Source organism: Centroberyx affinis, unplaced genomic scaffold, assembly GCF_046629955.1.
Source record: "Centroberyx affinis isolate AG114_WGS23_722 - 3 ecotype Tasmania unplaced genomic scaffold, CSIRO-AGI_Caff_v1 ptg003367l_1, whole genome shotgun sequence".
NCBI lineage: Eukaryota > Metazoa > Chordata > Actinopteri > Beryciformes > Berycidae > Centroberyx > Centroberyx affinis.
This window is the reverse complement of record NW_027281358.1, coordinates 62116-86674: the sequence shown is the minus strand read 5'-3', so window position 1 is coordinate 86674 and position 24559 is coordinate 62116. Positions and strand designations below refer to the sequence as shown.

The 24559-nt window shown below is 45.6% G+C and overlaps 1 protein-coding gene across 2 annotated transcripts in view; it reads right to left on the bottom strand.

Moving 5' to 3' along the window:
* Positions 1 to 3447: 3447 nt before the first annotated feature.
* The window catches only part of sik3 (SIK family kinase 3), a 38686-nt gene continuing 17574 nt past the window's right edge, over positions 3448 to 24559 (bottom strand). Inside the window, exons 5-26 of one of the 2 annotated variants that reach the window (XM_071538895.1) lie at positions 24246 to 24370; positions 23260 to 23383; positions 21928 to 22046; positions 21455 to 21565; positions 21123 to 21257; positions 20538 to 20618; positions 19952 to 20061; positions 18948 to 19104; positions 18427 to 18576; positions 18198 to 18271; positions 16712 to 16846; positions 14851 to 14992; positions 10480 to 10599; positions 10015 to 10073; positions 9748 to 9857; positions 9067 to 9236; positions 8764 to 8891; positions 7210 to 7976; positions 6229 to 6383; positions 5387 to 5516; positions 5144 to 5270; positions 3448 to 4252 (exon numbers count right to left, since the gene is read on the bottom strand). In XM_071538895.1, coding sequence (XP_071394996.1) covers positions 5149 to 5270; positions 5387 to 5516; positions 6229 to 6383; positions 7210 to 7976; positions 8764 to 8891; positions 9067 to 9236; positions 9748 to 9857; positions 10015 to 10073; positions 10480 to 10599; positions 14851 to 14992; positions 16712 to 16846; positions 18198 to 18271; positions 18427 to 18576; positions 18948 to 19104; positions 19952 to 20061; positions 20538 to 20618; positions 21123 to 21257; positions 21455 to 21565; positions 21928 to 22046; positions 23260 to 23383; positions 24246 to 24370 — 3224 coding nt within the window. In that variant the 3' untranslated portion in view covers positions 3448 to 4252; positions 5144 to 5148. The remainder of the gene's footprint in view (positions 4253 to 5143; positions 5271 to 5386; positions 5517 to 6228; positions 6384 to 7209; positions 7977 to 8763; positions 8892 to 9066; positions 9237 to 9747; positions 9858 to 10014; positions 10074 to 10479; positions 10600 to 14850; positions 14993 to 16711; positions 16847 to 18197; positions 18272 to 18426; positions 18577 to 18947; positions 19105 to 19951; positions 20062 to 20537; positions 20619 to 21122; positions 21258 to 21454; positions 21566 to 21927; positions 22047 to 23259; positions 23384 to 24245; positions 24371 to 24559) is intronic. The other variant, XM_071538896.1, reaches the window with a different exon arrangement.

Sequence of the window (24559 nt, the reverse complement as noted above, 5' to 3'; positions counted from 1 at the left end):
TTGTACTTGCCTTGCTGCAAGTCAAAATTTCAAGTCATGAACTTTAAGGTATGAATGATGTAATTTGATCTAGTTAGAAGAAGAGGCCTGTTGTTCCCATGAGGAAACATACAGCCTGAAATCAACTTTTGATGGGAAGGTCTAGGCAAATATATCCTTTTCCTCATAACTTAGTCTGGTGAACAAGGTCAGCGGAAGGGTAGGACAGGAGACTTCTCCACTTTACGGTGTGACAACAGGAGTTGCAGCGTGTTTCAGGCACTCTACACCCAGTACTGTATCAGTATATGTAAACTGATAGCTGTGTCTTCATCCATTCTGCTGACAGGACCGGTTGGAGAGAGACAGACAGGGAACTCCTGTCTTCCAATCCGGTAACATTAGCAAACCATTCAAATTTCAGGGGCACACAGGTTTCTACACTAAAGTAGTAAACTAATTTACAATCACATCACCTCCAACATGACTACATGCCCAATAGTCACTGAATTGAATGATAGAAGCACACACACACAGATGTAAATGTAAGAGCATATCATGAATCCAGATAACTGGAGAGCCGTATAGCACAAACACACACGTCACGACCTTTTTAAATTATTTCTTTATTTATATATATTTATTTATTCATCTCAGTTTGGTTGGTATTCTTTTTAATCATTGTTGTTGCACTTTAGTATTTTTGTACTCAAAACAAAAATGAACATAAAACAAAAAAAAAAAAAAAAAAAGACAAAAATGAACCAATAGAAAAACAAAAAACAAAAGAGAACCTAAGATACAGGAGCGGAGCAGAGCCGGCTTACAGATGAGGAGGGAGAGAGGGATGGAGAGAAAAGTCAGAGAGGGAGGGATGGAAGAGTTTAAGAAAAGGGGGGAGAGAGAGAGGTCAGTCTGATCAGGCAGATGTGTGTGTGTGTGTGTGTGTGTGTGTGTCTGAAGCAGCTCTCTCCTCCCCCTTCTCCTCTGAATCATCTGGAGTGCTTTCCATTGGCTCAAGTCGCTCCTTCCCGCGTGCCGTCGCTCTTTTCCCTTCGTGCTCAGCTCTCCTTTCGGCCCCGTTTACAATCCTCTTAAAAGTCCTACGAAAGCTGTGGAACGATCTGAACAAGGACACCGGGAAGTGAATCGCTTTACGGGGGGACCTGAATGACCTTACTGTCACAATGCCTATCCCGCCCCGGGACAAGAGAGAGGGGCTTTTTCCCCCCCCCTCATTCCCCCCTCCTCCAGCACTCCGCTCCCTGTCACAGATCTCAGTTTTGGCTTGGTGTAAACAACAAGGGGGGGAGGCAACAGGAGAGCAGGCCTCAGATCTTAACAGGGAGGGAAGGAGAGCTGGAGGGAATAACTAGACGGAATGGAAAAAGCAAGATAGACATTACATGGAGAAATTGATCTTGGGTCAGACATTGTTTGAGGTCGGGATAAAGCAGAATGCACTAACTAATTTCATTTGTCCGTCCCACCAGGTGTGAGGAGGTGTGAGTGAGCGTCGGTATGCAGGAAGCGATTTGATGTGAATGGAAAGCACATGCGGCGCATCGCGCCATCACCGGCTCTCAGATTGATATACAGTAAGAGTTGATGTCAACCGTGCAGCCAGGCATTGTGAAATTTGGCCAATATAAGCACAGGTAGGCAGACCTGGAACTTCTTTGCACCACTGACAGTCTCTGGCTGGGGTTCAACAGCTCCTGTATCTTTTCCATCCCCTCCGGCGGCCCCCAGCGTCCGCAGCCTCTGTCCGGCCGCGCTTTAGCCCCGACTCGGCTTAGGACGCCGAGCGCCGACCCCACCCTACCCCGACCGCAGCCTTGTGTTCCTCTGCTGTGGCAGTTCAATTCAAACAATTCATTCCTATGGTCGCCTCCTGGAATCCCTCTTTCATGTGGTTCGGAGGCATGTCCAGTATCTAACTCCAGGATCCGCAGCCGTCAGCCTCCTCCCATCTTCAAAGCCAGGCGGAAACAAGACAAGGGGAGATAAATGACAACAAAAAAAAGAGGAGGGAAGGGGGTGGAGTAGTAGTAGTAGTAGTTTCCTCCTTGGTTGCCATAGTAACAAGGCTAGCGTGGGAGGAGGGGCCATGTCCGTAAGCCGTCATCCAATCAGAAGCCGACCAAGTCAAAGATGGAGGGAGGATCACAGCAGATAAGTAAGGGGGCGAGCGAGAGAGAAAGAGAAAAAGAGAAGGAGGGGGTTTGTCCATCTCCACACTCATGATGTTTAGGATGATATGTCAGCTATTTTACAAGTTATTCCCTCGTTTTTTAGAATGTCAAGTCTCTGTAGCACCCAAACCAACCCCGGACAAGAAAGCCCAAAGCCTGACCCTATATAGCCTGCCACAACTACCCCATCAACAGAAACAGGCCCAACATCAACAAGAATGACAACAGTCACAACATCAATGATTGAAATGATACTTTAAAAAGCAACACAAAATAATTACTCTCCTCTTATTCAAGTGTCTCGATATAATAATAATATTAAAACAAATAAGAACAATCTTTTTACGACAAGGAAAGAGAACTGTCTCTCTCTTCTCTCTGTCCTCTTTTGGCTAAAAATCTCAATATTCAGAGAAAACAAAAAAAAAAACATTTTGAAGACATCCAAAAATACAAATGATAAACAATACCAATATAAAAAAGCCTCCCCAACAACATCTAAAAAAAAAAAAAAAAAAAAAAAAAAAAAAAGTAACCAAAAGAAAAGATTTGATACAGAAATTGCAATAGCGTTCTATACATGGCATCACTGTACAAGGAAAGGAGCAAATGTCTGGTAAAACTACCCACAATGCAATACACTGTCACTGACATGGGAGAGGGGGAAGAACGGTGGAGAAAAGGGGTAAAACAAGGAAGGGGGGTGGAATGGAAAAACAGGGCTACAGTATGGGGGGGGGGGGGGGGGGGGGGGGACTGCGAGAAGAGACGAAGAAGAAGGCAAGATAGGTAGGAGGAGGAGGTGAAGAGGGACAGATAGAGGATCGCTTGAACCGAAAGTGCAGAATTACTTAAGTAATCAAAAAACAATGTTGTCTTTCTTGCAACACAGAACTGTTTTTTCCTTTAATAATAATAATAATAATAATAATAATAATATTCATTATAATGACAATAAAACTTCTTTTACAGAAAACAGTAATAACAATAAGAGTAACAATAATGACCATTATTTCTACATGGACATTAGCCGTAAAAATGAATCTTAAAATAACAAAATAAAGAAATTTAAGAAAATGAATGCCGGAACAGAAAAAGAAAAAAAGAAAGAAAGAAAAAAAACAAAACAATGAGAGAGCTGGTTTGTCCTGTGCGATGTCACTGAGCTCCGTTTTTGGGGAGGGGGGGGGAACGGGCGGTTTTGTTGCCCCTCCCCCCCCCCTTGGAGCCCGACCCAAAATACACCCCCCTTCCACCCCCGCCCGGCCCGGCGGAATGGGCCGCTCCACTCGGAGAGAGAGAGAGGATGAGATCGCCGCCCACTCCAGGAAATTGGTCCACTGCAGGACAGCAGCAGAGGGAGAGGGAGGAGCAGACTGAGCCTCGCTGACACCTCTCCCCCCCTCCCCACCTGCCCGCTCACCCCTTTCTCTCACACTCACACACACCGACAGACTTAATGTGAATACTTTGGGTTTGTGGCAGAGGTGTGTGTGTGTATATACGTTTGTGTCGGTTGGTTTCCATGTTCCTGCGACGTTTGACTGTGAGAATGCCCCGGGCCAATCAGGCACATGACGACGTCTGACTATGACGACGGTTAAAGAGAGGACTTGGGGGGTAGGGGGGTGGGGGGGTGGGGGGGTTGGGGAGGGGAGGTGTAGGTTCGGGTCGGCAGGTGGGTGGGTCGGTGGGGAGGAGACGATCGAGGGGGGACGGGGCGAGTCGAAAGAGGGGAGGGGTGGGAACCCCAGTCGGATGTGAAATGAGAGAGACGACCCACGGCAATGGATGCTGGATGGCTGGCTGTGCAGGAAAAAAAAAAAAAAAAAATGCTGGCACTTTGACCTTTGAAGCCCAAGCCCACACCTGTGAGCCCACCCCTCTATCCCGACCCGACCCCCACACCCACCCCCGACCCCCTCCCCCCTCCACCTGAGCAGACTGGCCCTGGACAGATGGAGACAGACAGAGGGACGTAGAGCGCCCCCTCTATGGGCAGACGATGGCGGTTTGGCGTGATGCTGCTCAACTCATGGTGGCTGATATGGACCTCTATACACAGGATACCCCCCCCCCTAGGAGACAAGGAGACAGAGGGAGAGAGGTGGAGTAAACATCTATGGACATTCAAAAAAAGTAGAAGTTTACAGCTGAAACTTTGTTTTATGCATTGTGTGCTTACATGTATATACAGAATGTGTATTGGTGTTACTTTTACATGGACGGATACATCTACAATTGCATATGGCAAGCAACTGATTGTTGTGCTGCATCACAGTATTAAGCTGATGCTTGCTAGTTTTCAATATCCATCACTCAAGCAGGTCTTATAACACATTGGCCACTGTCTGTGCTGCAGATTGAACAAGCTGCCCTTTACAATAATTATGATAAATGTTATTATACTAAATGTTTCCAAAGTTAGACAAAAAAAACAGTAAAAGCATAAAAGCAAGGTAAGAAATATAAAAGCAAGGCAATAAATATTAAAGGGAAATAAAAGGGAGGTCAAAAGCAATTACCACAAGATCATTACATAAAAATTAGTTTTACAAAAGTAATTTAAAATGTCATGTACATTTAGCCAGCATAAAATCCTTAGGCAGGTTGTTCCAAAGTCTAGGAGCCCTAAGGGCAAAGGCCCCATCAGCTCTTGTTTTTAATCTAAACTTTGTAACAGCCAATAGAAAACTTTCTGTTCTAATATACACGTTAGAGCAGCCAATAGGAACGTGCCTGAGGACCTCAGGTTGCAATCAAGCTCATATCGGGTTAAAAGGTTTGTGATATAGCTTGATGCCAGAACTATCTGTGCCTTGAAAGTGATCACTAAAATCTTAAAAATCAATTCTGAAACAAACAGGTAACTTCTGATTAGCAAACCTTTGCAGCATGCGTGCGTGTGTATGGGTGTGTGTGTGTGTGTGTGTGTGTGTGTGTGTGTGTGTGTGTTTGTGTGTGTGTACCTGTGCTAGACCCCGGCCTGCTCCATGCTGTACTGAAGGTCGGGAGGCTTGTAGCTGAGGAGCATGTCACTGGTGCAGGAGGAGGGGTAGCAGGCCGCCGCATGGAGCTCTCCTTCCACATCGCACACTGCATGAGAAACACACTGATTTTACTGATACGGACAAAGAACATCCACATGAATTCTTGGACCATGGGTGATTTTTCTGATGTATTATGGAGGGGGATAAATGTCTCCTACTGACCTGACTCATCCCGCTGGTGCAGCTGCTGGCTTCCCGTCAGCGATGTCTGGCTGAGGATGTCCGACATGCGGGCGGAGCTCAGCGCTTTCCCGGCCAGTAGGCTCATCCCAGACATGGGCTCCGCCTGGTCCTGGTTGGGGAATTGAACGACGCGTGTGAGCAACAGACAAAACCCAATGATCCTCAATGAACAGCCTCTGGCATCGACAATGACTGTTTGGATGACTCTGGGTGCGTTTCAAGTGTGTTGATGCAGAAAAAAACATCTAAATGAATGCGGTTTTTAGCTTCATCCAGTCATGAAAACATTTGGTTGCTCCCTTCAGCCATCATCCTACTAAATGAACTCTGGGTCCGGCACTGCACTGGCATGCAAGACAGACTGCTGCATTCCTCTAAAATATACACCAAGCATACAACATTTTAAGTCTGCCTTGCTCAGACTGAGATGCTCTCCCTTTTGTACAATCCATCAAAACTGTCTCAAGGCTTAAAACAAATTTTTTAACCTGTAACCTTTTAATGTACCATCTACCATTCATGATTGAAGGGGATTTAATAGGTGAAATTAATAAGAGATCATAGCTTTCACTTGGATTTGACCTTGTCGGTTCATTTCAATGAAAGAGCAGGTTGTGCCAATATTAACACACTCAATGTAGATATATGTAATTGTTATTACCCCCCTTGTGCATAGGTGTTGCACCTATGTACTTAGATTTGGAATTGACTGAAAGGACAAGCTTGATTTGCCACAGTTTCTTCCTGCAGGTGTCCTACAGTTTCTCATGGCAGACTATGCCTGTGTGGTCTGTGTAAACTAGTGGTGGAGTTCCACTCACATAGGCGTCGTCGCAGGTCTGGATGGTGTGATGGCGCTGCAGCTGTCCACGGGACCTGTAGGTGTCACCCTGGGCACCTCGCGTGTAGCCCACACCATTATGGTCAGGCACCTCCATGGCCTGCCCTGGGGGCCTGCACTCCACATGCTCAGAGTCTGGGAGGAGGGAGAGAAAGATGGGGGATACGTTTACTTTCCACATAAGAGCCTGGATGAAGTGACATGGCAAAACTGCCCTGATGTCAACTAAATTGAGGTTACATAAACTATAAAAAGCTTAATCAATCAAGTTCTTTCAATGTGAGCCAGCAAGACAAATTGTGAAAATATACAGCAAAACATTTCAGGAGACTGGCTGACAGTGATGGCAGGATAGACGCTGGCTTCTAACCTTATGTACAGACAAGACACGCTTTACAAGTGTGAGTTTGATCGCTTGACTTGAAAAATAAGCAGCGAAACTGGCTTGACAACATGCAAGTATGTTTTATGACACCAGTTGACCACAAAAAGCAGCAAGGTGATAATCACATCCATTATGATTAGTGGTTTTGGTTGACATCTTTACTTGACATGATTACTTGAAACTATGTTTGAGATTTCTTAATCTCATCATCTTTTCAATTAATTTGCACCACGCTTGGCAGCCAGCTTGACCGATGCCTTCTTTAGGGAATCTAGCTTTTACAAACTTTGCATGCAGATGTCATTGGTCAGTGCAATTGGTCACAAATACCCAATGGACATTTTTCCTGCTGTAAATGCTAGATGGGGGGAGAAATTTACAGGTGCCTGAATAGTCTTTCTTGAAGCTGACTGGCTTTCGATTCATTGTGTCAGGTGAATTTCTCGCTCAAGTTGAAAAATGCCTGCCTCCACCTTGCTCTGTTCACCTTCTTCCAATGACTCTGAATGCATTCGTGCCACCTGCCTCTCCACAGAGCCTAGAGTTCTTTAACAACCCTCTGTTCCCAGGTCTTACCTCTGGCTGCTGAAGCACTCCTTATGTAGCCATGCCTGTGTGTGGGGGAGTTGTAGGGTGGGGTGCCTCCTCGGGGGGGCCCCAGCAGCTCGTGCCCTTCCCCTGCCTTGGCCAGCAGGCCCTCGTGTGCGTGGTGGTACCCGGCCGGCGCCTCGTCCTCCTCCATGCTCTCCGAGTGGGGCAGGCCGGGGCAGGGCACCTGGGGCGGGTGCTGCTGCGGCTGGACTTCCGGGGGTCGAATCTGGAGGAGGTGGTGGTAGTGTTGCGCTCCGGAGGCTCCCTGTGGGGCGGGGGGCTCCAGGCTCTCCCCCTGGCTCAGCTGGTGGAGGAGCAGCATCTCTCCGTACTCCTGGGGCCCGGCGCTGGCCGGGGTAGGGGGCGGCGGGCCCGTGCGGGGGCTCTGCCTCTTCAGCAGGGCGGCCAGGTCTTGCGGGGGCAGCCTGGGGTCGGCGTGGCCCGTTAGAGAGTGGCGGGGGGACAGGAGGCCCTGCAGGGTGGGGGTGACGTGCTGCTGCGGGGGGCGGTACTCCAGCGGGGTGGGGGAGAGCAGGGCCTGCTGTAGCGTGGAGGGGCTGCCGTAGCCGCTGGTCCCCACCGCCCCGCTCTGGTAGCCCTCCAGGCCGGGCACTTTGAGGGAGGCTCCCTGCAGGTAGGGGCTGTAGGAGCCCACCACTCCGGAGGCGCCCCGCGACGCCGTGTCCGTGGAGAACAGGTGGGGGTTGAACTGGGTCTGGTCGTAGCCCGACGAGAAGCGGCCCAGACTGCGACTGGATAGGAGGGAGTAGAGAGGATAGTCAGCTAACTGTTCACTAACATCAAAATGCTCTATACATAGTGCTAATACATCACAGAGCTATGAGTTTTCAACAGTCTACAGCAGGCCTTCATTACATCACGACACAAACAGAGCATAGCTAAGATTTCAGGTCTGGTACAGGGTTCAAGTGTTCACTGAGAGGAGTACAGGCATTTTCCAAGGCCAAGCAGTTAATATTGTTAACCCCCTCTCTCAGTGAAGGCGGTCCTGGGCACAGAGGACTGTCTATTGGACGATGAATCCACTACTCCAACTGTTGGGACCCTCTAGCTCTACTTCCCAACCACTTACAGCCAACCACTCACCCAGCCAGTTCGGGGTGGAGAATTCGTTGAAGTCGTCATCTCAGCAATGTTGGTTTGGGGTTATCATTACAATTGGTGGGAAAGTAATGTCCTCAGTCTGACCTCTCTTATACATAAAATATCTGGCCTGTGCGACAATGTTACTGTCTGGGGTTTTAAAATATGACTTTAAATTTGGGAAGTCTATCGGTGGCCATGATGGAAATGGAAAGGAAACAAAAGTGAAACAGTGTAAAACATCTAATAACATCTAAAAAATCTTGAAGGTATCTGTGTGAAAAAGCATGAAGGTGTTTGAGAGAGTGGTGAAATTATGGCAAAATAACAAAACAACAACAAAAAACTACAAGACAAAAAAAAGACAGTCCACTGGTATTGTAGGGTGCTTTTGGCAGCCATCGGGGGATGTAGCGACAGGGTGGGTGGGGTCACCTGTGCGTCTCAGCGTTGTCTGCGCTCAGCTGCTTGCCGAGGACTCGGTGTCCGCACGGCGTGGACAGGAAGCCGCCCTGTCTCTGTGCCGCGCCTGCCAGCTCCACTTCCTGCACCTGGATGGTCACCTGCACAGCCAGAGAGGCAAACAGCCAATGAAATATGCAAGATGTCAACAGCTCATTTGGAGGGAATTCATCTTCTGTCAGAAGGAATTCATCCAAAACGATAAAATATTCTGAATGTAACCGTCGGCGGTGACAACAACAACAAAGCGACTTTTCATTGGATCTCTGCGGTCACCTGCTGTTGCTGAGGTACGCCCTGGGCCAATGGGACGCTGGCGCGGGCAGATCCTGCCTGCTGATTGGTTGGTATGGAGACTCTGGGGAGGCCTGTGGGAGGCGGGCTGCCGCTCTGGCCCTGGTAGAGCGGGGGAGCACCGTGCTGGTACGGCACTGATGATGGACCTCCTACGAGAGGAGAGGAGAGGAGAGGAGGAGGAGAGGAGAGGAGAGGAGAGATCAGAGTATTAGATTATACAACCAATAGTCATAATATGACACTTCATCAAAATACTAACTCTCTGTGTCACATGTACTCCATGACAACTCCGTGCACTGCCTTACTGTCTGAACAAAGATACAAAATGACTGGACTACTCACTCAGAGACTAAAGATTACAATTAGGAATGCACCATACCAGGTTTTTTGGGGCCAGTTCAGACTACTGATTTTGTAACAGTATGATCAACCAGTCATCGATCAAATCACTGATTAAAATTATGCATTTTACCCCGATTTTCAGAGGCACATCAGGTAAAAGTGCACAGTAAGCTTAAACAGTAAGTTTCCAATACAGCACTGTGTTTGACAGACTGCTCTTATGGCTGCATGACGTTCATAGCTTCAAGTGCCACTGCACCCTCACCAGTTACAAGGTATGAGGCAGCAAAGCACTCTAGCTCTAACTGCGTTACTAACCATGCCCCTGCATCATGGCTGCAGAGCCGGGCGGAGGGCTCTGATTGGGCTGTCTGAAGAGGTGGTTGCTGGGATGTGTTGGCGGAGGGCTGGAGGGCTGGATGCGCAACCTGAGGGAGGACAGGAGCGTGCAGGAGAGGAGAAGAGCGAGATATGACCATGACGGAACACTACAGTCGATAGCACTGCACCACAGTATCAAGTTCACATGCATGCGTTTAATAGCTGACGAGTAATATGTATGTATGTGTGTGTGTGTGTGGTCACCTCTGGAGCTGGTGGGTTAGGTGACCGGGCTGGCTCTCTCCATGGCCTAAAGACAGGGCCTGCAGGGGGAAGAGAAATTCACGTTTAACTGAACAGTCACCATTTTGTGCCATATTAACACATGTACAACTGTGTAAGACTGACTGCAGGAGATGGAAAGAGACTGCTGATATAAAGTGTGTGTTCCAGAGAGAGAAAGGAATCAAGTGGAGGAGACAAATGAGGCCACAGCGCAGGATATCCAAGCTTTATGGGAAACAATTATTTCAGAAATTTTCGAAATGTGCAAACAACCCATGTTATTTTATTCTCTTCTATGTTATTATTCCGTCAACTTCAATATATTCTCCATAGCAGGAAAATCCAGCCCTTATTGATTTCCAGGGTTTCCCAGCATAAGTGGGCACCCTAACAGTGACCTATGCTGAAACATGATGCAGTGTGTGTGTGTGTGTGTGTGTGTACCTGGATTTGCTGGTGGAGGATTTGTTGCTCTTGCTGGTACAGGACATGCTGTTGCTGGGTATGCTCCAAGAGTCGCTCATCCTGCGGCGCAGCGTACATTTTCTGGAGCTGCTCACACTCCTGTTGGAAACACACACACAAAACCCCAATATTAGTGCTGCATACCAACAAGGAGGCTGAATGCAAAAACAAAGGACAAATTGCAGGTTTCACTCAAAAGAAAAAATTTCAATTACTTCAAAAATTCAGACATGGAGACAAGAGTGAGGCGTTCAATTCCAGAGACACCCTTTCTCTTCAAGTGAAAGGTGAAATGTGTCTCATAAGATAGTGTCAGCTGTCTTACACGTCATGTGACCTTACGAGAATCACTCTCAACAATACTCACATAATCAATACACCGCCACTAAAAAGTATGGGTAAACGGTGATTGATCCATATTTATACTATAGTATTATAAAATCAGAATGGTCTGAACTACATTTAGATTTCGCCACTTGCCTGTTTCTATATTATTGGCTTGGATGGCACATAAAGGCAGACAGAGCATTCAACAAATGGTTACCCCAATCAAAACTTTCCCAATTCAATCAAAAGCCTTTTGCGTTTCAAACTGAGGACATCTAGTTTATGTATCTAGAGAGCAGGGCTAGGGTGGCACAATTAATGATAATCGTATATTTGATTTTATGTTTCCACAATTCGTGTAATCCGTGTAATTTGCAGATGTCGATGTGTTTATATTTTCATTTCCCCTGAAAGTCTAGGTGTGGTATAGCAAGTGCTTCCATAACGTGTGACAATCACAACCTTTGAATGTGCAACATGCACCCATGTGACTAAAGTGAAAGTTAAGATGGAAAAGCAGGCAGCTACCATGGGAAAGAAAGAGAATCTTTACATATATGTAAAATCCATTTATGGAAAAATGTAGCGACTAGCAAAGCGAAAAGGAATGGATCAGGCCAACTTTAGAGAGGTAAATGAGTCTGGACGAGAAAACGTTTTAGTTCCTAAAAGTGGATCATCTTCAGGCATTTAGAGATACTATGCTAGTCAAATGGCATAAACACCACATATGCGCTCAAGCAATTAAGCTAACATTTTGGTCAATGATCCTAATCACATTTAGTTCATAAAACTAAGTGTGCTTCAAATGCTACAAAACTTCTTTTCACAGAGCGCAGGATTGAGCCGATTTCCTGGTACTTCTAGGTGAGATGTAGAAACCCAGTGTCTCCAATCACTTTGCAAAGCCCAGTCAACAAAATCAAGTGAACAGGCATGCCAGCATGTATGACCTATGACTAACTCTGAGGTTGCATCATCATTCATGCACTTGATCGCCCCCCAAGTTGTAAAATCTACAGCCTCTTCTGTGGAAACTGTTGCTTAAGATGAGACTTTTGATGCTTCCAAGGTCTCTCCAGGTGATGGGTCATGTGTGCGTTGACCTCTCCTCCAACCCTATTAATCCTCTCAACGCTTAATGCCAACCTCAGCACATGCATATCCAAGCTAAAGCGCCTACTGCTAACACGATGATTACCCTGATCCCTGCCTACGCCTCCTACTGTGTCAGGTAATTTCACTGCCTTGTCACTGTGGACTCAAAACGCCACAGTGGTTCGCCCCCGATGTCTCAAGAAGCTGGCTGCGGTGAAAGGCTCTGTTTACACGCACCTGCAGTAATCTGCTGTGTGCGTCAAGCCCACGGTAACTCTAGACTGTCAGTGTCTAATAACACCCTTGGATGCCCACAATGCTCGCATGCTATGGAATGTGCATTATTCAAGAATTACACGTCTGGCAATGCATCTGAACTTTGTATTTTCTTGGAAATCATTTAACATTTCTCAACAGGAAAATGAGTGGGGCTTTTCTCAGAAGGGAGCATGACCAGCTCGCCGTCTATTCGTCATTTTCCTTCCCTATTAGCTGTCATCACTCTGTCAAGCTGTGATAAGTGAGCAACACATGATTTTGTTTCTCCTCTGGTCTCACCACAAGCCAACTCTATCACACACCCTCCCCTGTGACCCTTGTCCTGATATCTTCGCCTTTCTGTCGCCAGAACCAATAGATCCACCACGTAGCCTCATATCACCTCGACTAACTCTAACCCTCTGTAATTTTTCCTCTTCAAAATCCAATCTCTATCCCTGTATTATTAGCCCAGAGTGTCTCTCTCAGCATCATTGCTTACAGTGTGTAAGCTTCTGTCCTGTGGTGCTGTGACCCTCTCTGTGACCCGCTCACCTCTCTATCCCCTGCTTTAGTCTCAGCGTGCCATCACCATGCCGCTCACCGGAAATTACCGCATCTCTGAAGCTAGGACCACGCTAAATGTGGCTGTAGTTGGAAATAAACAATACTATCTTCAGTGCAGATGCAAAATATTGCCGCTTTTTTAATACCTGCTGCTTATTTGGCTTGAGAGCGAAATGTGTTGCAACACGAGGCGCTCACTGGTAGCACCGGCCTCCATCTCTGAGCAGTTGAAAATGTGGAGGGGGTTGTTCCAAAACAGAGAGTACAGCCATGTGAGTTTTTGAAAGCCTGGTGAAGTAATCCTTGACTCATTGGTATCGATCAGCAACCCTTTCAAACCTCCGCAGATGTGGTATGTTTATTTTGTGCTATGCACCAGTAAAAAGTTCACTTAATGCATCTTTAAATTAGGTAGGTGAGAATTTGGCATAATTTCCTAACTCCTTGCAACCTCAAACATCCTTCCATTGACCCGTCCTCATATTTTCCTAGCTACAGTATATCAACAGGCTGGACACAAGCGAGCTTCATCCACCTAACCTTCTGTCAGGTTAGCTGTCATGACTGTCTATTTCAATTTCTGACCTCAGGGTGGCTCAGTATCTGACCTCACTGATCCCCGGCCACCTAACGAGGCTCGTTAGTGTAAAGTAGCTGAGCCCTGACGACTCTCTGACAGTAGTTAATATAAAGAGCTCAGTGAATCGTCAAACTGGTGACTCTTGCTAATGTCAAGGATAGGGATGGGAGGTTATAAGATTTTATCTTTTATCGCGATAAAAACACTCAACATAATTTTAGCTTGGTGAATTTACATTATCGGGATAATCGTGAATTATTCTCACATGGGCGTGAATATCCTCACGAGTGACTTGAAAAAGCTGTCTAGCTCACTAACGTACAGTCCTATTGATTTCCTGATTTATTTTGAATTGCCATTTGCCACAAGGGGGAGCCCGCATGTTTCCAGTCAATCGTCACCGTGGCTGAAGGCTCGGCTTGCCCATTGTATCCCCCACAAAAAAAAAGTAAAATCGGATGTGTGGAAATACTATGGATTCAAAACTAAGGAACGACAGAGAGATGAGGTGCCCACCTGCACTTGATAGGTAGATTCTTTTTATTAATGGATTTTTTCTCTCATTGTGATTACCTGCTGGGTGTTGGCGAGTCTGAATCTGTGCGTGCCCTGTTTTTCACTAAAAAGGATGTTCACAAAATATATGTGTCCTATGATGCAATAAAAATATTTGTTTCTTAACAAAAAGTAAGGTAAAGTGATTCCAGTATGTTTTAGTGCCATTTTAAGAGTTTTAAGCATATTTTGATGATTATCGGGATAATATTGTGAATTGCAATTATTTTGGCCAGGATAATCGTGACATGAAATTTTCATATTGTCCCATGCCTAGTCAAGAAGGAGGGGGATGTCAAAGAGCCTGTGGGATCAACTTGGCACTCGCGCTGAGTGACTAAGTACAATGACATGCACAAGTATTTCAGTGATGTACCCGCTGCTCATTGGACTCCATTTCATCCTCAACCCATATCATTCTATTCTAATCTGGTCAAATTCAACAAAGGGGATTGGGGTTGAGGGCATTGGCTGCAGTGGGTGAGAAAAAAAGCATTGTTTAATACAATTGTTAAAGACAAGAGGTGGGATGCTGCACTTGGTTTATCCCATTCCCTTTCATTCCCAATCCAAATCACCCACTGAGCATATGGGATCTTAGCAGGGGAATTTCACTGCCAGATAATCTACAGTTATCCTAAATCTACTAATTGACTGGTCTAAAAATAAAAACAAATGTCCAAAACAGGCACAGTGGACAGCTTTTATGTTATTATACCAAAAATATGCAACCCCTGTAGAACCCAGGTTATGGATGATAACCAATTCATTTTTCTTCAGCAATTCTGACCAATGAAACCACGCATTTCTCATTGTTAAACCATGGAAATTTTGTGTTTTGCTCTTACGACTCCATATATAGGATACATTTTCTCTACTATCAACTAGTACGTCGCCTGGTGATTAACTGACTACTTGTTTCGTGTTTCCCTAGATATCCCTAGATAATTGCTAGAGTGACGTACCTGCTTGAGTTGCCTAATGAGGCTGCTGTTCTCCAGATGGGCCTTGAAGGCCTGGATGGTGGCGGCGCCGTCGGAGAATCGTCTGACAGGTGAGAAGCGCTCCATGGGGAGGTGAAGGGTGTTACAGTCCTTATAGCTGGATCTGAGGAGGGGACCACAGGGAGGAGACACACACACACACGTGTACACAAATCCAGACACACACACACGTGCAAAGACACAAAAGTGGCAGATGTTGCACAGACACGGTGACACGCATATTCAGTCATACAGACACAGATGAGAGACACAGAAGCAGACATCTGCATGAGCCTTTCACACCCACACAGAATCCCTCAAGTGAATTCAAAACATTCTGTGTATGAAATATTAGGACTACCCGCTCTTTCCATGAAATTGACTTACTAAGTGAACCCAAGTAAAAGCTATCCTTTAATGATTTCACCCACTATATCCACGTCGGGATGTAGATGAAGGGGAGGAGACGGAGGTTAAGGAAGGAATTCTAAGCCTCAACGAAGTACTGGTTAGGGTTTAACTCGTTAGGAAGGTGGTCCTAATATTTTTTACATTGCACAAAGTGACTATCCATGTGTCATTTCACCTTTAAACCCGAGACACAAGTCAACGCACTTTTAAGATTTTTTTAGATAACAAACGTTACAAGTGATCATCAGTTTAAGCCTGAGACAAATACATACCTTTGATAATGGAAGTTCTTCTAAGGTATCCTATAAGGGCAATACCACTGACAATTTTCAACATGATATGACATCAAAGGAATACTTTTTCTTGGCTTTTTTTGCAAATAAGCTCTTTTTTCAACTTACCATTATGAGAAAAGAAGACTGATAGCTTACCTCTGTCCCGTATTTAGTGTACTACAATATACATATATGGTAATGCTCTCGAGATGAATGCTAAGCTAGCTTTCACTGCCTAGTCAATCAACATATACAGAGTACCAAGTGTTAATATGCGTAAAAAAACCAAACTAAAATACTAGAAACAGAGGTGAAACTGTAATGAAGCTTTTCGTCACAAAATGGTAAGTTGATCATAGAGCTGGCTTGTCAAAAAGCCAGTGTACTCCTTAATGAACAGACGTACTACTTCCAGTACTATGACAAAGCCTTCCACATCCCATGTGCCTCCACAGAACACGTCTCTAACATCAGGCTGCAGTAATCCACTAATTTACCCATTTCAAGCCCCATTAAGAAGAAGCTTGAAAAGAAGTTCTGCCTGCCACTGCATCTCATTACAGAGATTAACAGTGAAGATCTCAAAAGACTTCCTACATTGAGTTAGAGGTAGATGATACTCATGGGGGCTAAAGGTTATAATTGCATGGACAGCGCCATATTGAGTTTGAGTCATCTGTGGTTGCTCAGACTTGAGACCGAAATGCAAGAAATGTGATTTGTATCGGACAGAAAATACACTATACTATGTCGCTTTGTGGTGTTGCCCATACAAAAACCTCCTGCTGAATCTTGGGAGGGATGTCACATACCTCCTCTTTCCAGGTTTGTGGGGAAGGAACACAGTTAGTTTGAAATGTGTGTGACCGGTGATGGGGAGATCTGTCTGTCATGAGCCACGTCCTCCTCCCCCTACCCTGCCAACACCACTATCAACAAACACCACCCCAAATACCCTTTCTATACATGTGTGGGGGCCAAAGGTGGTGAGATGATACATGATCAGCAATGTCTGTCTGCTGTGGGTGTGTGTGTGTATCTGTGTGTGAGTGAGAGAGAGAGTTAAGCTTGGCCTGGCTATGCCCCCTCGGTACATGTGTGAGTCTGTGTGTGTGTGTGCGTGCATATACAGCTCAGAGCGGGCGTTATCCCCTCACCGGGTGTGTATGTCGGGGGCCCAGCCCCCCCTCTGGCGGGGGCCCTGGGGCCGCTGTGACTCCGCCGAGGGCTCGCCATGCGATGTGCTCGTGAGCGCGTGCGTCGTGTGCCGCTTGGAGCGGTTCGCCAGGTACCTGGGCCGCAGGGAGGGGGGAGGGCGGGGGTGGGGGGTGGGAGACAGGAAGCAGCGCTGGTCAGCTCTCTGTCCTCATTGGCTAATGGAGTCGGGGAAACAGGAAAGGCCCGCCCCTTCCCACCTCTGCCAAATGGGTGTCATCATTCATATCATCTTAGCCAATCAGAAAAAAATAAAAAATAAAAGTCACACCGTAGATGGATCTGTTATAGCTTATGGGCATCCCACAACCCCCCAGCTTCCAATTTGAGGATTGGAATTGTTTTGCCTTTTTTTTTTTTGGGATGATTTGTTTTGCAAGCTTGAGAGTTAGCAAAGCTGTGTGAGAAAGAGAGAAAGAGGGGAGGATAACTCGGCACTGTTTGAAATGAGAGAGATATAGAAGCTCTTGGCCAACGAGTCTGAGAGATAGGAGGGCTAGATTTGGTGGCAGATTCAGATTGGAACTGTGTGAAAGCCAGTTGCGCGATGGAGAAAGGAGGAGAAAGGGGGTGAGCGCCACAGGAAGAGTGGCCGCCTCCCGTGGCAAAAAGCAGAGCTGCAGCCTAAAGGCACTCACTCCCAGCAACCCAGGACACCAGCGAAGTCTAGTGGAGGTGCTGTCTGAAGAGGGATACCTGGGAAGCCCTAACCTGGACTTCTGAGTCCCACACCACAACTGCCTATACTAACCCTGCAGCTAGCCTACACCTGGCTCCAACTATTCTCTTATTGTTCCCTACAGACATTCAGTACCACTGAAGTCTCGTCCATTCTGTACATGTCACTGCTACTATTTTTTTTTTTTTTCAATTTTGGCGTTACCAAACTGGTTCTGCCTATTAACCCCCAATCCATAGTTACAGTAGTATCTGTTGCAACACTGTCACCTGGATTTGAAAGGGGGTTTTTTTCTTTCTTTTTTTTCAATTAAATGGATTAAAACCCATTTTTCCACTTTCAAACTGGCTAAGCGTTTGGTACAATAACTGACACTATGTATGTCAATGACCTGATGTATTTTGAGTCTGTAGAATTTTGGTTTATGTGTGTAATCACCGAATTCAAATGGATCTGTATTTAGAGTTACAGTGTGTAAAGTATGTTTAAGAATGTATAAGATACCGTATATATCAAACCCTTCAAGAATCAATGTGAATCTACGTAAAATGTAATTTTACGGACTGAGGTTTTAAGCAAATTCTTATTTTTTCGCAGCTGAAGCTAACCCAATCCTTACTCAGCCTCAAACTTCATACTGAACTCACTGACCTCCGCTGTCACAGGCTTTGGGCCTTCCAAAGTATCCAGTTTAGACAACACCCCTCTAAAGTATGCCCCATCACCAAACCCCGTTCGCCGTGGTTTACCTCTGGACTGCCTCTTGGTCTGGCTCTCCGTCCGAACCCTCCTCATCCACCGGAGCTACTGCAGGGATAGGGTGCTGAGAGAGAGAGAGCGAGCAGAACCAAGATCACAAATGTAAATGATTGTTGTAAGCAATTTACCAGTCAACGCTCTCACAGTTTACAGGGCAGGAGAACACACAAATACAAAGTCATACAGACACCCAGATCCCCAGGTAACATCTGTACTCACCGGGCTGGCCACAAGCGGCGAGGGCCCCCGGGGCCTTTTGAGGAGCTGGGCGTGGAGCTGGATGTTGGCCCCGCCATCGGAGGCCCTCCGACCCAGAGGCCCCATGCCGTTGAGCAGCTGCAGAGTCGGGGGCTGCAGCAACGACTGCTCCTGGAAGAGCAGTGGAGATAGGAAATCAGATTGGAGTTCACCAGCAGTTCACATCCAGGTATTTTTAACGCTAACTACAATGCATCATTTAATGAGAAAAGCTGAGAGGAAATGGCAAATTTTGATAACATTTCCTCAATATTGAAAAAAAATGCAATGGTTATAGTTAGAAAACTGTGGCCTTTTTCTAGCGTGGTTAATAGTGACATTGGTTAATATCTGCATCCTGATAACAATTTGTCCAATGCTAATCAATTCTTGATGGACTCTTCCTTTTTTTCTTACATATCAATGATCTACATTCAGGATATTATGTTCGCTTCAACCCAAGTTTGCTCAAATTTTCATCATCCTAACTCAGTTGGCTATACCTTGTACTCCAGCTGCTGTGTGGGCTGCAGGCTCTGCGTGGGCATGAGGGTGTGCATGTGGCCCATGGTGGGGGCCAGCGGGGGGAAGGGGGGCTGGGGCACGGCGCCGCGAGGGAAGCCTGGCGGCAGCTTCTGGAGCTCCTCCTGCATCTCCGTCCTGAGGTGGGAAGAGAGATGAAGAAAGAAAGGAGTCATGGGCTATGTTTACATGCGCTCAGTATTCCAGATACTAGCTCATATCCCTGTTAAGGTCTTATTTGGGATAGGTTATTCATATGCACCTTTAATAACCCACTCTCCACTATACCTGTATCAATGTACCCACCAATAAACAGAATATCTGCCTATATCTCCTACCAGTGATTTAGCTAGTGAAGTAAGCTAGTTACAACTACATCTGATCACTTCAAACTTACCACCACAGCCTGACCTGCTAAGTAGTCTGCAGAAAACCAGCATCTCCAATATTTGAAAATATATATATTTAATAACAAAAACACACAATTCAATTTGATCTTCATCCCACAAGTGAGAGGACCTGGAGTTGCTATGACATACTGACTTGCTTTGACCAAATAACTTTACCCATTATAATAAAACAAAATTGTAACAGTTAACGGGATAACTTCTTTACATGAGTCAGTATCTTAGGTAATATTATCCAGGTTGCTCATAGCAAGGATAATAGCTTATCCAGGTTACTGTAAACCACCAGCTCATAAACAGAATATTGAGTATCCCTAGTATTAATGGTGTGTATATTGGTGTGAATGGAAGAACAAAGAAGTGATGGATAGTGGCATGGAAAGTGTAGAGATATGATATTCAAAAGATACTGAAGTGATTCCTTCTAAACCATCACATGAGAAATAGTTGTCACCTGATATCACAGAGTGGTCAAATGACGGTGAGAGGGTAAAAATACTACTAGTGAAACTGCAGTAATGATAGAAACATCAATGATGGCAGGTGAAAGGGTGTATGTGTGTGTGTGTGTGTGTTACCTGGGGTCTGGTACGCCCACAGTGTGCCGCCTCATTGACAGGTAGCGAGCCATGGCCTCAGGAGATGGCTCCTCCCCTTCGTCACTGTCCAATGCCATGCTGCCATCCGGCTAAACAATCAATACACATATTTAGTAATGACCCTTTGAAGTGTGTGTGTGTGTATGTGGGGAAATGTATCAAAATAGAATAATATATATTTTCTAAATGTATTCCAATTCATTGTACTTTGCTTCAAAGTTCAGGTGAGCTATTCTAATCCCTGCTGCAATGCAGGGATCTGACGCATGCTTGTGTTTCACAGCATTTGTGAGTCAGCTTTGAGGCTCTGTGTGTATGTGTGAGTGTGTGGAGACTTGGAGATGGGTTGGCTATGCCAACAGTAGTAGACTGTAGTAAACACTGCATGGCCAGACAGCCAGTGTCTGCAAATTTGTCTAAAATATGGTACTAGGACTGGATACCGTTATGGCGACTGCTTGATGCCACTGAGTGTTGTCATGGCGATTCCTAGCTAGCCCATCGAGCGTGATGCCCCTCTGCTGCTGTTGTGACAATAGCCGGGGCAAACGCCATGGCGACTCACCTCAACGATTTGATTCTCCGGGTTGATGAGCTGGACATGGGGAACGGTCATGCTAACTGGATTACCCTGTTGATCAGTCTGCTGGATGCACGCACACACACACACACACACGCACACACACACACACAAAGGTCATGTGAGGCTTGCCCTCGCTAAGTGGCTAACAATCTTCTTACAGCAGTGTGATTGACAGATTGGGTGAGAGCCTATCAGTTCCATTCAGTGGCAGGACCTGACGACTACCATAGGTTAGATTGTTGTTGTCATATGAAAAACTGTTGTCTTCAGAATCACTGGAGGCTATCACAGCTAATGCAAAGCCCAATGCCGCCTCCTTAACTAAGACAAGTCGCACATAGAGGGTTAAGGGGGAATTCCACTCAATTTGAAGATTTCATAGATGTTATTCCTATGATCTAGGACAGTACCCTCTGATCAATACCTGTGAACATGAACAACTGTTCTAAAGGTCAAGTTTTCCTACTGTTCGCAATTCAGTTACTCCAGAAAAGAGTGTAGGCTAAATAGTAATGTAATGCAGGCAATAAAGGCCTCCACTCTGAGTACCAATGAGCGAAGGATTACCTGTACAGGGTTGAGGGGATAGCCAATGGGGCGCGGTGTGGGCGGGGCGACACGCAGGGTCTTGTGTTTCTTGAGCCGGTCGGCCAGCAGACTGTAGATGGCACTGTAGTGATCATACGCATCTGTGTGTAGGGACTGGAGAGAGAAAAGATCATGGAGACATGCTTCTATTAGGTTTAAACACAAACTTCTATTGATTGGCTATTTTTCAGCCTGTGTGTCAAGCTACTACAGATTTTGGTCAGAGGATCAGAAGGGTTACAACTGCAGGCAAACATGATACTTGAAAAAAACATAATACTCAACAAGTCAAAGACATGTGTGTGTCCCACCTGGAGTGTGCGCTCTCGGTCCAGGCCCATCTCAGACATGGCAATCAGCACCTGCTCGTTGATAAGCTCCGTCTCTCTCTCCGTCTTCACCTGCTCACACTCCGCTATCAACTGGGGGGAGGGAGGGATGGAGGGAGGAGGGGTGAGAAGATGGGAGGAGAGAGGGGGGAGTGAAGAGTTGAGAGAGAGGAATTGACGGCAAGAGATAAAACTTATATTACGTATGTATTAAGTGGTTCTAGTGCCACCGAGACAGTGGGTTCCTCCTAGTCTAGTGTAGCTACTGCACGCGTCCAAGTATCACGCTCCAATCGTTACCGCCAGCAGCATACTGGTAAATTTTAGCTATGGCTAGATGTACAGCCATTGTGGCTGGTGGACAAAAAAACCCCCAAAGAATAAAAGTTTCTTTCCCCTGCTTTCTAGCAACGGCAAATATCTACTACTGATGAAATCATGTGGAGGGGCCTCACCCTGTCGAAGTCTGGGTCCGGGTCTCCCTGCCTCATCCACTTGTTCTTACAGATCTGCTCCATGGACAACCGTCTGCTGGGCTCCAACACCAGCATGTGTCTGATCAGGTACTCACAGTCTGCAACACCATACACAACAGACACACACACACACACACAGGTCAGAGCACACACAAACACATTTTCATATGAGGCTACACCATTCAAGAGATACTGAGTGTGTGATTATTAAGACAGCCAAATAAAAATCAGTGTTTAAATTAACAAAAAGGTTATTAAAAAAACATAACCTTGTCATTTCACCAGCCAAAATAATTTAAAGTTTTAATCACCCTACCCGTTTTCAATGTTATTTCTTGGATAGACATAGGTGCTGTGTGAAACATTCAATAAAGAGTTCATCTTAAAACTTTTGAAAGTCATCATGAAGTGTCTCATGGGAATAACATTACATTTCAACTAAGATTAGGCTAGATAGACACCCAGGCAGCAGAGAAACAGGAGGAAAGTTTGCAGATGTTTAGATGCTACCGCTTTATGTAGAGCCAGTGTAACAGGCAGCCAATCAGGAGCCTGGTTGATACAGAGCTCATGGTCAGTGTACAGTGATCAGCAGGGACAAAGTTTAAGAACTGGCAATGACAAAAGACTATATATATTTATAATCAAAGCATTCAAATGTTATTGTTTCAAAAAGTTACTGACCTTCACTGATTTATCCGCCAAAGACTAATTTTACTGGCATTTGACAAACATGGTCTCAAAAAATAAACCACTTTCATTTTCCATCTAAGTATTTTTATAGAGGATGAAGAGAAACGGAAACTTTTGGTAGGTTTTACACTTGCTTGGGGCATAAAAGTTTTTGTTGATCCAGGAATTATGCGGTGAATAGCGATGGAAACACCTTTGTTGTATAAATGACATAGCAACGTTGGCACCCTATCTGTCAAATACCTATCCACCATGACCTCATTGGAATGTCTAATGCGCTATTGCTCACATGTACATGTTGTGGCTGTAAGGCCTTCAGACAGAACAACATTAGTTCACATGAAAGAACAATGACAATTTGGCCAATACTAAGCCATTTTTCTTGTGTGTTTTCTGACAAAGGTTCGTTATATTATCAGGAAGCCTATATATTCGCCTCAACCCAGCTGATGGAAACGCACCTTATTTGCATTTTATTTTTTTCAACTTTTCAAAAGTTCACATGGCTGGAACCACAGTTAATGACATATTCCATTGTTTAGGGGGCGGTGTGGAGGAGGAGGTGGTGAGAGATGGGAGTTGAGGGAGTGAGAGTATTGCGTGTCTCTGGAGTCCTACCTGTGGACATGAAGAAGGGGATGCGGAACTTGCCGCTGAGGACGCGCGCCCGCAGGTTCTGGAGGGTGCTACCGTCGAAGGGCAGGGCGCCGCACACGAGCACATACAGCACCACACCCAGGCTCTGCACAAGGAGAGGAGGACAGTCAGTAAGGAATACACCATGAAATAAGCGCCACTGTAAAGTGGTGATACCTTTTGGGTTACAGGGGACACATTTCTGCTTATCAAATAGTGGGATACTAATACAATTTTGTCAGTGTGTTCAAAGGTTACATGATTTGTTGAATATCTGATTTTAATGTCTTAGGTCTTGCTCGAGTGAATGGCAACTGCCCTCTTAAAGTTGAGTATAAAAGCTTCATTTATAGATATAGAGTAAAATTGTAAAAAAAAAAAAAAAGTCATGTTTTGGAGCAAGACAGACATTTCAAAATTAGACATATTAGAGGCTAGGATGGAGAGACGTCCAGAGAGCTGAGGCATAGCGATTCATTCAGATGCTATATTTTAATTTTTTTTTAAATCACGTGCTTTCAATGCCATCCATTCATTTTCAAAAACTACTAGGGCCTTGTTATGTTTTTCTCATATACACAAACTTTCAAGTATTTCCAAGGCCTGTGGGAACCCCGTAGGAATGTCATCCTATGGAATTTTAAGAAAACTGAAGCTACACACAGTTAATCTCTCTAAACCATTGGTAAACCCAACTTGATTTTGTCCAGGGGTGTATATCTGGTATAAGCACCAAAAACACATTATCCAGGAATGCACGCATCCTAACATTAGTTTCTCATGCAAACCTAACAGATATTTTGCATTTTTGCTTGCCTGTCAGCCCTGACTGACAGCTGTCTGCAGAGTGTAAAACTGTAGGAACTGATAGGCTTGTGGCATGAGAGACTGACAGCAAAGCTAGCCAGTTAGCTGCACCCTGCATTACCGCCCGTTGGGCCTCGTGTATCCCTGAAAAGTCTACTCACCCATATGTCTACTTTAGGTCCGTCGTACTCCTTGCCCTCAAAGAGTTCTGGGGCGGCGTAGGGAGGGCTGCCGCACCACGTCTTCAACAGCTGGCCTCGAGAAAACAGGTTACTGAAGCCAAAGTCTGGAAGACGAGGCGGGGAGGAAAGGTTTATTCAATCTCATCACTTTCCTTGACTGGGTTAATTCAATCAAGTTAGTAAAATGCTCCCAAAACACACGCTGACACTTGCCTATGCCCACGCACTAAGACAGCACAAACACACAAAATTGAGTCATCCACCCATATATCCTCAGGCACACACACACACAC